General features: G+C 41.8%; 1 protein-coding gene across 2 annotated transcripts in view; it reads right to left on the bottom strand.

The window, feature by feature from the left end:
* Positions 1–13537, bottom strand: part of RASGRF2 (Ras protein specific guanine nucleotide releasing factor 2) — a 199173-nt gene that overhangs the window by 143044 nt on the left and 42592 nt on the right. For both annotated transcript variants that reach the window (XM_034774092.1, XM_034774093.1), the window contains exon 2: positions 2958–3064. In XM_034774092.1, coding sequence (XP_034629983.1) covers positions 2958–3064 — 107 coding nt within the window. The remainder of the gene's footprint in view (positions 1–2957; positions 3065–13537) is intronic.

Below are 13537 nucleotides of genomic sequence, written 5' to 3'. Positions count from 1 at the left end.
GTGGGGGAGGTTCATGATTTATTTTGAACTTCCATGTGCAAACATGAAACTCCAAGTAAATCTAATGTATCTGAATCCCTAGCAAAAAGAACCTGCTGGGTTTGGTTCCAAACTGCTATTGCCCACCCCAAAAGGCACCCTCCAAAAATCATAAGGATTTTTTTAGATGATCTCACGTTTGATTTGTTTTTTGATATTTCTATCTGTTTCCTTCCCATCCCCAATGTGTAATAAAGTTGCTAGCTCTTCAAAGTGATTTCCACAGCTATGCTGGCTGGTTACTAAGCACTACGTTACTCCCAGCCAACAGATTGCTCCATAATACTTCCAGCACAGGGAAGAGAAGTAAAATCAGAGGTCAGAGAGGACCTGGCTCAGGAGAGAGCTGGAGGCAAGCAGGAACAGGAGGCTTAAGGGAGCAAGTTATCTGATACTTACACTGTGCTGATGTGCCATTAATTATCAACCTATATATCCAAAAATCCTCATTAAAAATAAAGTGATGTCAACATGTTGAAGCAGGAGCAGGAGGCCAGGCAGTTTAGGAGCTGGGACTGAAGGGTTGAGAACTGGGTTGGGAAGCAACTAGTAGTTGGCAAAGGGGCCAGTGGTAGCTGCCTCTAGTGGACATTCAAGAGTGGCCTGCAAACTGTGGGGCAATGGGCCTGAATGAGACTACAGGTGCCACATAAAAGGACAGGACTGTGGCCAAGGGATTTGCAGGCCAGTGCGTGATTGTCTCTGGAAAGGGGTGGCCTCAAGCGAGTATCCCTGCACTAAACTAGAGGAGCCCCACCTTCATGCTCTGGGACTGAACAATCCTTGGGGCTGAACTGGGACTTGTGTTTATCAACTTTTTATGTGACTTGGAGCCATCATACCTAGGAAAAGTGTAATGTTTATTCCAGGCAACCGTAGTAATGGATCTTTTGTTACTCATCATATTCAGTGTTATGGGGAACCCACCAAGGTCTAGAGTTTGAGAGGCCTAAAGTTTGGAGCACCTACGGGGCTTGCCTCTGAGAGTATGGTATACCCAGCACACTACCAGGCATTTAGGACTGGTGTACCAAAGGGCTCACAGTGACACTCTGGGGGTGGAGGGCGGGAGTCAGTTACAATTCTGTGCTTGTGTGTCATTAATTAACAACTCATATATCAAAAAAATCCTCATTAAAAAGAAGCTGATATCAAAGTATTGAACTGTGAAGTTACAGGGAGGCAAAGAATTTATACAACAAGCTGCACCCATCTCACTTAGTTTTACTCTTCTGGCCTGGAAACCTATACAAGAAAAGTGAATGTGTAACTTTCCTGGAAAAGCAGCTTTACATTTTAAGAACAGCAATTTTATACTTTTATAATATGATATAGAATGACAGAACTGAATAAAATTACTGAATCCCTGAAAAGTTCTCCAGCAAATAAAGAGATTTGATAAGACACCTGATAAATGTGATTTAGATGGAAGGACAGGCTAGATCAAGATAGGGATGGGGGCAACATTGTCTTTATGGGGTCCATGTAAAACCTATTGATAGTGAAAACCTGTGTTTTAGGCCACAATTGGAGGCCAAAGTTCAAATCCTGATTTAAAAAACAAGAGAAAATGAGTTTGGCGGTCTCAGCCTAATCCCTACCCAATATATTGGTTTTTTGACCCTTCTATTGTAGACCAGTGGGGGAAACCTGCCTTTTTTAACCCCACGCAGGCCTAGATTGTCTGTTCCCTCTCATGTGTAGGAGTTCCCTCATTTCTACCCAGATCAGCTCCCCTGACTCAGAGCACTGTGCTGAGTTGCTACAGAACAAGCTCCGCTTCTAAGAACAACTCTCCCTTTTCTCTTTGGTGCTACCCTGCATAGTGTGCAGTGGCTCTGGTGCACCATCTCCTTCCCTGCAAGAATGGTTCCTCTTGCAATCTTTGGGTTCCTGCTTCTCAGGCCCTGATTCAATTTCTTTAGGTTACTCCTCAGAGTTCAAGAGGACTCCTGAACCACATACCCTCCACAAGTGGGAGATAAGGGAAAAGAGGAGCTGGGATCATAACCCCTCTTACCCATATCACACATCAAAAAGCCTGGCTCGAGTGGAGCCAGGACCCTCTACATCATCATCAAATAATTGTAAATTAAAACTGCTCATTTTTTAGTGCAAGAGCAAAACCATTTCCATTTATGTATTTACATGGTTTGGATCCTGAGCAACTCAGAGACTGCTGCCCTCTCGGTGCATTACCATAGCTGTTCAGATTAACTGTGATTGCTGAAATGAGGGACGGACCTGGAGGAAAGGCATTTCAGCAAAGGGCCTTCATTTCTACAGCTCAATTCCCAAAACCTGAGTTGTCTGACTTTCACATTATGCTGTAATCCTCACCTTCCTCACCCAGGCCCTTTCTGAGGAAAGGGGTACTGGATGGTAGAAAGTCATAATGCAGTCAAGTGACGGTCTACAAGCCTTCCATTTTTTTCACGCTGGAAAGTGGTTTGGATTAAATTTTGTGACTGGCATTTTATTTATTGAAATGTATTTATTATATAAATATACTTTAGTCTCCTCATTTTTGTACCCTCGTATCTGAAGGCATTTTGTGAGTCACTCACTATCTCATTTTTATGGCTACAGAACACTTATTTCTGATTTGCAAGTAACTGACCAAGCAGCTCTTACATTTAAAATGAATTAATGCCTAAGTATTTTGCCCTAAGAAAACATGTTCTTTGAAACTAATTTTGTCTAGAGCACTGACTGTTTGTGATGCAAAACACATGTGCCTTTAACAATTTTTATCTGTAACATTCTATCCAGTGAAACTCACCTGGGGAATGCAAGTATACATTTGCCTAAAATAAATTACTTTCTTTTTAGAGAGAGTGTATTTAGATTAAAAACTCTACCATCTTTTTAAGAATAAAAAGTGGAGTTTAGAATAAATTAAGAGGCCGGTTTCATACCTAGCTTGGTGGATAGCTTCTACCCATTCATCTCCATCACTTTCTTCCTCACAACGGAGCTCCAGTGGCTTCTGCCCTTCATGGCCAAAGACAACAGTAAAGAAGTACTGCGAATTTTAAGGGGCAAAAACGTTGTTTTAAAAATGCTGCTAAGTAAAACACAGGCATAACATACAATAAAATATTATGAATTCTGATACGACCCAAAACATTACACACTGCTAAGGATTCAGTTTCAACTGATGAAAGCCATAAAATGCAAAGCTGAAGTTTAACCTATATTCTTAATTTTCTCCATTGTATATTGGTATAGCAGCTTTCATGATACTTATGATAACTCATTGTTCTAAAGCTTCCAAATAGAATATATCACAGAATAATTCTTTTAGCAGCTGGAATACTTGGGTACAATAGGGTGACTTAAGGATGGCGTCTTTGTAGTTCATTCTTTGCATTTTTTTTACCTTAGGTCAATTTCTTTTATTTTTCTCAAATGCTACTTTAGAAAAGACCTCTCCTGTGGGTATGAGTGACAGTTGAAAACAATTTTCAGACCAAGTACTATCAAACAAACCTTCAAACCTCCTCTACATGTATAATACACAAGGAGCAGAAAGTCTAGTTTATTGCTTCACTATTCTGACTATTCTTTGCTGTCTCTGTGTGTTTGTGTGCATAATAAAATTTCATGGATTGAGGAGAAAAGGATCTTTATTCATTCCACACATGATACTTGGTGGGAGTTTACAGGGGAGTTTACAGGGGAGAAAATGAAACGGAGGGACAGTTTGGTAAGGAACAACACAGATAAGTGTCATATTACTCTGGCTCATTGCTGAAACTGGTTTTCAAAGCCTCACGGAAACGCAGAGCCCCTCGATGTGCTCTTCTTATTGCCCTGGTGACTGGCTGCTCAAAATTGGCTACCAGGCAATCTGCCTCAACCACCCACCCCAGCGGAAACTTTTCTCCCTTTGTTTCACAGATATTATGGTGCACACTGCAGGCAGCAATAACAATGGGGATAATGCTTTCACTGAGGTCTAATCTAGTAAGCAAACAGTGCCAGCAACCTTTTAAACACCTAAAGGCACATTCCACCACCATTCTGCACTTGCTCAGTCAATGGTTGAACCGGTTCTTACTGCTGTCCAGGCTGCCGGTGTACGGCTTCATGAACCATGGGAGCAAGGGGTAGGCTGGGTCTCCCAGGATCATGATTGGTATTTCAACATCACCAATGGTTATTTTGCAGTCTGGAAAGACAGTTCCTGCTTGCAGATTTCTGAACAGACCTGTGTTCCTAAAGATGCGTGCATCATGCACCTTTCCCAACCATCCCACGTTGATGTCAGTGAAACGGCCCCTGTGATCCGCTAGCGCTTGCAACACCATTGAGATGTATCCCTTTTGGTTTATGTACTCTTTGGTAAAGTGGTCTGTTGCCAAGATAGGGATATACATTCCATTTATCGCCCCACCACAGTTAGAGAACTCCATCACAGCAAAACATCCACAATGTCCTGCACGTTTCCCAAAGTCACTATCCTTCTTAGCAGAAGTCTGTTAATCGCCCTGAAAACTTGGATCACAACAGATTCCATGGTAGATTTACCCACTCCAAATTGATGCCCCAGTGACTGGTAGCAGTCTGGCATTGCAAGTTTCCACAGCGCTATTGCCACTCACTTCTTCACTGTCAGAGCAGCTCTCATTTCAGTATTGCTGCATTTCAGAGCTGGGGAAAGCTCTTCACACAGTTCCTGGAAAGTGGCCTTACTCATTCGAAAGTTCTGTAGCCAGGCTTGTCATCCCATAGCTGCATAACAATGCAGTCCCACCAATCAGTGCTTGTTTCTTGGGCCCAGAAACGGCGCTCAACCATGTCAAGGTAATTCATAGATTCATAGATTATAGGACTGGAAGGGACCTCAAGAGGTCATCGAGTCCAGTCCCCTGCCCGCATAATGTGTGACTGTTGGCAGCAACTGTGAATTGCTCCACTCTATGTTTTCCAGCAGGGCTGCGTGCATGGCATTACATTGTTCCGCACAGCGGCTCCTGTATCGGCTGTGTAAATATTGCAAGATAAGGGGCGAGCTGTTTGTAATGCTCACAACAGTGTACAGCTGAGCGGGGCCCAGGCTTATCGTGCTATGGGGTCCACACAGGTAACCCAGGCTTATGAAAAAAGGCATGAAAAAGGCTTGGTTTGTTTGCCGTTGGTTTCAGGGAGGGAGGTAAGTGCATCATGGGAGGCTAATATCATATTCCCATAACCACCCACACCAATGTTTTGGTCCCATAAGGCACTGCAAGCCCAACCCAAAATTCTATTTGGCTACATGCACTGTGGAATAGCTACCCACAGTGCAGTTCTCCGTGTGTCGATGCAAGCCCTGCTAGTGAGGATGCACTCTGATGACACAATTAGCGTAGTGTGGACACACAAGATCGACTTGTTTAAATTGGAGGCTCCATGGTGACTTACATAAAGTCAACTTAACTTTGTAGTGTAGACATGGCCTTAGTGAAGTTGATGGGAGTTGTGAGTGAAGGACTTCAGGATAGGGCACTGAGCAGTCAGATGGTATAAAATGATTCTTCTTGGGTAGGTGCAAAGTATGAGGAGAGAAAATGCTCTCCCCACTAAATGAAACTACATCTGTATCTGGAGTCTAACAGTAAACTCCAAGGTCATTCTAATCAGCAGTGAGACATCTAACTCAGCTTCCTGTGGGTCCACCAGCCATTGTTACAAATAGTAACCCTGCAGTGATGTTAACACACATTTTACTTTGTGTCAAGTTCATAACTCAGCTGCAGTGATAATACAAGAAATCCTCTGAGGAAAGTGCAATTTCTAAAATCATCAAGAAAATATAAAGTACATCTTCAGAGTTAATGGTTGTTTTAAAACAGAAAGATCAAGGAATGTATCAAGAAGAAGAGAAGATCAGAAATACATATACAAACAATATCTACAATCATGTGTAGAAAGACTTTCTCAAGTCAATATTTAAATCTAATTTCTAATTGCAAATGGGAGGGAAAGATTGTCCATGAGACAGTTTCCCTGCTAGAATGATTCATTTTATGAAAAATATTGACAATCATCAACATTAGATGTACTACTATATAACTATTATGAGTCAGTAGGTGCTGCTTCTTTAGTAATGAGTAAACTACAAAGTAGACCCCATGACTTAGAATATATATATATACACACTACATCCAACTGCCTTTATACTAGTGCATATACTGGAATATTGGATTTCATTTAATTAACATCAGGTAGACTACATGCCATCTGACCACGGAAAGGTATAAGTAAAAAGGAAGTTATTTCTTTAGGAATTAGATTATTAGTTGAACTTTAAGTTCCTAAATCCTATATAAACGATGTTTCATATAAAAACAACAAGGAGTCTAGTGGCATCTTAAAGACTAACAGATTTATTTGGGCATAAGCTTTCGTGGGTAAAAACCTCTCCCACGAAAGCTTATGCCCAAATAAATCTGTTAGTCTTTAAGGTGCCACCAGACTCCTTGTTGTTTTTGTAGATACAGACTAACACGGCTACCCCCTGATACTTAATGTTTCATATAGAAGACTTTGGACACATAAATTAGCAACAGACAAGTAAAAATCATAGGAACAAGCTAAAGTAGAAAGATTCACATTTAATAGAGTTCACAATGAAAGTCAAGGCTCATAGTTATTGAATTTTCAGAGATAAACCACTCCAAGCTCTGAAAAGGGTCAATACCTCATTTAAAAGGAGAATCCTATAAAACCATGGTCTTTCAACAATGCTTACCACTTAAATGTGAGTACCACGTAGGGTAAGAAACATTTAATGAGTTGTGGAAGGACCCACTTAAAAGAGCATTAGATAAGATCCTTTTTATGACACAATGCAGTTAAAATAATCTTTAAAAGGTAGAAAACAATTGCACTAACAACACAGAGATTTAACTATTTATTTCATATTTTGTACAGAATTACTAGGCTACGTGATGTGTATGTATTTTTAAATCAATCTGACCTATGTGTCTTTATGAGTTCTTGGTTTCTACCATGTTTCATAAAGATGGAAAATCAAATATAAAATGAGAATAAATATATAGATCTGTACAAGTATTAATTTACTTTCTAGGTATAATTGAAGTAGGAGGGAGAGAGGAGAGTTGATTTCACAGCCCTCGCTATATTTTCTTGTAAGGTCAGATAACCCAGCCCCCAGTCAAACAAAACTTGTAGTGATTTCAATGGAAATTTTGTCTTGGGATTTGGATGAGATAGATTTTAGAAGCATTAAATTACTATGGTGATGAGCATGATATAAATGCCTTGGTAGACTAAGAAAATGACAGACTAGAAGTTTGATTCAGTTCCTATTGAAGTCGACGTTAAATTCCCATTGACTTCAACTGGAGCAGGACTGAGCTCTTGGTGGGTATGGCTGGCAAAGAAAACTGAAGATTTTAGGAAGTTATTAAAGATTCACTTGCTTTTTAAAAAGTTGTGAGCATATTTATTGCTCTGCAACACCATTGGCGAGTCATATATCTTACCGTAAGTGGATACTTCACACACAAACTAATATTTAAAAATAGGGTTCACCTCTCAACACATATATGCAAAAGCACCATAATATATTTTTAAAAAGAATCCTGAAGTAATCCTTGGACTTCAAACATTTTGATAAATGTTACTTATTTATCAAAGGCATTTGTTACAAACAAGCTAGAAAAGAAGATAGCTGTGACACATTCCTGGATTTTCAACATCATGGTATGTGTGTGATTGCTCTTATATAAATAATAGTAGTACTATTGCTCAAGTCTTCTAAGTAGCAGTTCAATTTCCAAATCATTTTGATTTAGACAGTAGTAATACAAAAAACCCACATTTCAGTAAACATGCATTTGTGACTGAGAGTAAATATTTATGACCTTGTGAACAGATTTATATCAGCTACCATCATTTTTATCTGTTAGTCTAACAGACAGGCATTTATATTTTTAGGATTAGGCATCTGGGTCAGTTAGATTATTTTTATTATTGTTTCTACTGAAAGTATGTAATGAAGACTTGTAGAAGGCTAAAGATTAAATAAAAATTCTGTACTTTATACATATATCAAAAGATTCAGTCATTCCTTTTTAAGCTGTTCTTTCAGTATTCAAATGGATGGATTTACAAAGATGATAAGTATTGCTTTTAACATATACAACTCTTGTAGAAAAGTTGTTTTTAAGTGTATCTGTAAAGAGAGGGAAAAAATAGAACTCATCTTATTAGCAGCGCACTATTAAAAAAATAAGTCAATAGAAAGAACAGTATGATCAAGTTGGAGAAAGATCATCATCCGCTATTTCAGAAAGTGTTAAATAAAACTATTATATTATCTCTTCCACTGGTGCCTAACTCCAACTAGTCTCAATTTCTTTTTAAACTGGAAAGGAAGCTGTGCTTAACTGTGGGATATGGAGAACATCTGCTGGGCCTGCCTGGTTAGAAATTACTGGAACAGGATTAGGAAGATGATTAAAAATGACTCTGCATGAACAATCAGCTGTCACTGATGAATCTAGGATTCTGCTGGGCTTCCTGTAAAAGCAGTTTACACCATAAGATTACATTAATTTTGTCTTTTTAAGAACTGCTAGGCTAGTAGTTACCACTCACTGGAAGAAGAACACATCAAAATTTGCAATAATTGTTTGAAAAAATAAGGCTTATGTTAGACTGGAAGTTTATGTATGCTGTATGACAAAAACTAGACAACTGTAATATACTGAGTTATGGCTCCCCATCATACAAACTCCCTGTCACAGCATGGCTGGCCTCTTTCAGAGGGAGTGGGGTCCAATGCACCTGGGGGCCCAATAATCTGCTGCCCAACTGGGCATAAAGGCACCTGCACTTTATAAACAGGGAGACAGCTGCTGGTGATTGCTGCAGATACTGCAAGGAATAAGAAGGCTCCTGAAGGACCCTGACTCAGCAGCAAGGAAAGCCTGTGGAGAAGCCTGGGCAAAAAGTGCTGGGAAAGCAGGAAGACAGACCCTCATGAAGGAGGGGCTGTACCCAGCTTGGGAATGGAGCCAGAAGAAGTGAATTTTAAAGACAGGACAGACCTGCAGGTAGGAGGAGTTGAGCCCAGGGAAGCTGGAATGAAGATTATGTAAGTCTGAGTTCTATTTTGAAAGATGTTGTGCAGGACTTAATAAATTTGACCCAAGAAGGGCAATTTTTTTAAAACATCTGGACTATGTAGTTTCTTAAAAGGCCCTGACTTAAGGGGAAACTAAGGCAGGCTTCAGCAGAGCCACATGTGGCCAAAAGGAGGTGCTGCAGGGGTGGTACAACTGTTGATGCTCTCTTTTTATTAATTATTACTATTTGTATTACTGTAGTGCCTAGGAGACTGGTCCATGGACCAGGACCCCATTGTGCTAGGTGCTGTTCAAAACACAGAACAAAAAGGTGATCCCTACCCCACATATTTTCTTATCTAAGTATAAGACAAGATACATTAAATGTCTACAGACAGATAGGGGAGTGCAAGGAAACAGAGACAATATTGGTCAGTATCCTAGAGAGTGATCTCTCTACACCAGCAGCCTAACTGTTGAGTGTTTTATAGGCATAACAGCAAAGAGGAGATTTGAGAAGCGATTTGAAGGAGGATAATGAGACAGCTTCACAGATGTTTACAGGAAGCATCCCCCAAGAGAGAGGTAGCATAGGAAAAAGCACAAATGTGCTTGTTTGAAAATTTAACAAGTGAACAATGAAGGCCGGAATCATGGGCTGATCAGAGATGAGCATCAACAGTTTAATAACAATGACAGATGATAGGTAGGGTAGGGATTGGCCACAAAGGGCTTTGAAAGTGACTATAAGCAGATTATGGTTGATGCAATAGAAAAGGAGGAGTGCCAATGATGAGGCTGAAAGAGCGGAGTGACATGGTCAAAATTATGGGCTATGGAAATGATTTTTGTAGAAGCTTTCTGAATGGATACGAATAGGGCAAGATTGCATTGTCAAGGCCAGAGAAAAGATGTTGGGGGTAACCAGACTCAAGATAATGAGAGCGTGGACAAGAGTTTTAGCTGCATGTGTGGATCAGAGAGGCTGTATCTTAGAGATTTTTATGCAAAAAGAATCAGCAAGATTTAGACATAGCCTGGACATGAGGACCTAGAGAATGCCTGAGTTGATGAATCCCAGGTAACAGGTCTGAGTGACTGGAAGGATGGTGGTATGGGTGGCAGGTGAACTCCCACTTTGGGGAGGCTAGCCCACTGGCCTTGCCCCTTTGGCCTGAGGCCCCGCCCCCATGCCCCTCCTCCATCCTGCAGCTGGAATCCCAAGCCCCTGGATAGCAGTGCAGATATGGATATAAACTTTGTATCCGTGCAGGGCTCTGATGGTAAGAGCTGGGCAGGCAGCTGTGAGGAACCGCAGCAAGGATCCCCCACCTGCCCTGGGTAGGGACCTTGGGGGGCAGGAACACTGGATGGGGGGCTGCTTGGGAAGAAGTGGAGGGCAGAGGGTGGAGAGATGGGGGGGCTGCTTAGGGAAGTGGACGATCTGCTGCAGCTCCCCACAGCTGCCAGTGCGGCTCTCCCTGACCCAGGCAAGGACATAGCTTTTACCGAACAGGGAACATGCCTCCAGTTGCTATTCTAGATCTCCCTTCCCCTAAGCCTTCTACCTCTCAGCTCCCATGCTGCTTAGGAAGGAAATGCTCCCTACTCATGTTATTTATCATTCTATTTATTATAAAATTTGTTCTTTCTCCATTTGTTACTTCCATATTGGGAGATGGACCGAGCAACTGAACTGATCTTTTTCATTTGTAAGTTTTAGGTACCCCTCCCAAAAAAGAGTAATAAAAATGCTGGACAGAAGGCATGAACACCAGAGCTCCCCACATCAGCGCTGCTGTTATAGGCAGAGCTCCTAGTGCCACTTATGGGTAAGTTTTGTCTGACACTTGCCATTATAAGACATTGTTTTCAGCTGCTTATAACTTTGCCACACTTTAACTTTGGGCTGAAATTTTGATGTCAGGTGTTTGAGTCTGAATTTGTTAGGAAAGCTTCAGCTAACACAGCTCAGGCATTTCTGAGAATGAGACTAGGGAAATATAAATTGTTTCCCCACGGTAAAAAGAAAATTCTTAAAGCTGTTCAAACAAGAAATTCTAATGCCTCCATGCTTTGGATCAGGGACTTGAAATTTGGCTGGGGAATCACCTTGCAGTCAGGAATATGCTTTTTGAAAATTCACCCAAATTTTGCCAACCTATAAGTCTCTGTCAAATCTCATTTTGCATATATTCATTGGGGACTTCTTAACATTTTGCTGCTAAATTCTCCAAAGATTCTATCTGCACTGATCATGCTCCATTCCGCCCATAGCTCCTAAGTGCCAACCAGACTATATATGCACTATCCCCACACAGCAATTGAGCATACTTCATCTTAGGACTACTGAAGCTGAACAGGACTTTCCCTGTAATTGCTCCTCCCAGCTGCACTGGGCTGGGGTGGGGCTAAGTATTGGAACTGAGAGCAGAGAGACTGTCTCTCCTGTGCCCTCAAGCCTAGGCAGTGGAGGAGGAGGAGAAGGAATAGCCTCACTAGAATGCACAGAGAAGAGCTTGTCTCTCTCTCTCTCCAACAAAAGTTGGCCCAATAAAAGATGTTACCTCACCCACCTTATCTCTCTAATATCCTGGGACCAACACAGCTACAACACTTACTTTAATGTAGGGGTTTTGTTTTTTAACTTCATATAAAATTTTGCCTTAAAAGCAAATAATCTAAGTCAGAAGAATTCATTTTGAGTGACATATTGGTATGTTAACGTTTCTACAAAAATTATGTGCTGAAAGAAAAATTTAAAATACACCATAATTTAGTCAAGCACAGCACAAAATTCAACCAGAATAGATGTTGAAAGGGCCTCAAACTGGTCACCAGATTTTCACACACAACTTTGCACCTGCAAATAATTAGACTCAAAATGACAGTACTGAGATAGCTATTTGATTACACCCATACAAAAAAGGAGAATGTAAGATGGTTTTTCATGATTTTATTTTACTGGATATTGTACAGAGTTATTTGTCTTCTTTCTCTATTGTAATTTAGTGTTTAGAATTTATGCCTGGGCTCCCAGGTCAGGGACAATGGGGCTTTACTGGGGGGCCAGTGAAGGTGGTTCAGTCTCAGAGAGGGGTCTGGGTGTGGGGGGAGATGGGGCTCAGTGGGGATTGTCTGAGTGGGAGGGCTTGGCAGGGGGATCAGCAGGGAGTGGTCTGGGTGCAGGGTGGGGATCTAGATGCAGGGGAATGGGACTCAGTGGTGTGGGAGCTGGATGCAGGGAGACTCCAGATACAGGGGATAAGGTTTGGCAGGGTGAGGGTTCGGATGTGGGGAGGCTCAGAGGGGGGATTTTGAGTGCAAGGGGTGAGGCTCAGTGGGGGAGTTTGGGTATGAGGGTGTCCAGATGCATGGGGGTTGGGTGGATGGGGGTGCAGGAAGCAGGGGGTATGGAGTTTCCTGCAGCCAGGGTAGGTTATTGGGTGTGGGTCTGACCCAGCCACAGCTACTCCTTGCAGGGGAAGGTGAAGTCCCTTCTTCAACCGCCTGCAGCCCAGCCGGGACTAGCAGATGAACCCAGCACAGGGTAGGAACCACCAGCCAGGGCATCCCTAGCCTGTAGTGATTTATCTTTCCAGTGGCAGTTCCAGGCGCTTGAAACAACGTGCCCATGCTGCTGGGGAGGGGTGCATGACTACTCTTGCAGCTTCCCTTTGCTTCCCCACCAGAAGGTCTTTTTTTTTCTGCAGGGACTCAAAGAAATCTGTGGGGGACATGAATTCTGCACACATGCATTGGCACAGAATTCCCCCAGGATTAAAAAGGTAAATTCAACATATTATCATGCCTCACTTTTTTTATCTGTGTTAATGTTTTAACACTTCAGAACACTAGGAACCCATGTTGAACATCCAGCAGCAGTAAACTAATGGGCAAGAGAAGGGTTGACCTGATTATCACTTTTGCTCAGGGCCATGACTTTGTGTGAAATCTCATTGTGTGGAATCCCAAGATTGTTTAGTAGGACTTGAAAAATGTGCACCTAGTGATATTAATGAAAGATATATTGAACTGGGAATTTTTGGCAATATTTTATGAGCTACTTGTGTGCCTCAGTTTGCCCTGCTTTCATGTACTGCTGTATACCGACGGTATGTCTACACTTTGAGCTGGAGGTGCTATTCCCAGCTCGAGGAGACATACCCATGCTAGCTCTGACTGATCTAACATGCTAAAAAGACAGAGTAGCCATGGCAGTGTGAGTAGCAGAAGGGATTAGTCACCCAAAGTACAAGTCTGTGGTATTTGAGGCAGCTAGACCCTCCTGCCACTCTCACTGCCACAGCTATATTCTTTTTAGTGCACTAAGTGTTAGGAGTTGAGACCTAGGCAGTCAGGCCTAGTAGTCAGGTCTAGTGGGTGGAGCAGGCATCCAGGTTGGGGAATGACTC

The sequence above is a fragment of the Trachemys scripta genome, chromosome 6 (genome assembly GCF_013100865.1).
Source record: "Trachemys scripta elegans isolate TJP31775 chromosome 6, CAS_Tse_1.0, whole genome shotgun sequence".
Taxonomy (NCBI): Eukaryota; Metazoa; Chordata; order Testudines; family Emydidae; genus Trachemys; species Trachemys scripta.
Note: the sequence above shows the minus strand (reverse complement) of the source record. Positions and strands in the feature narration are given on the sequence as shown.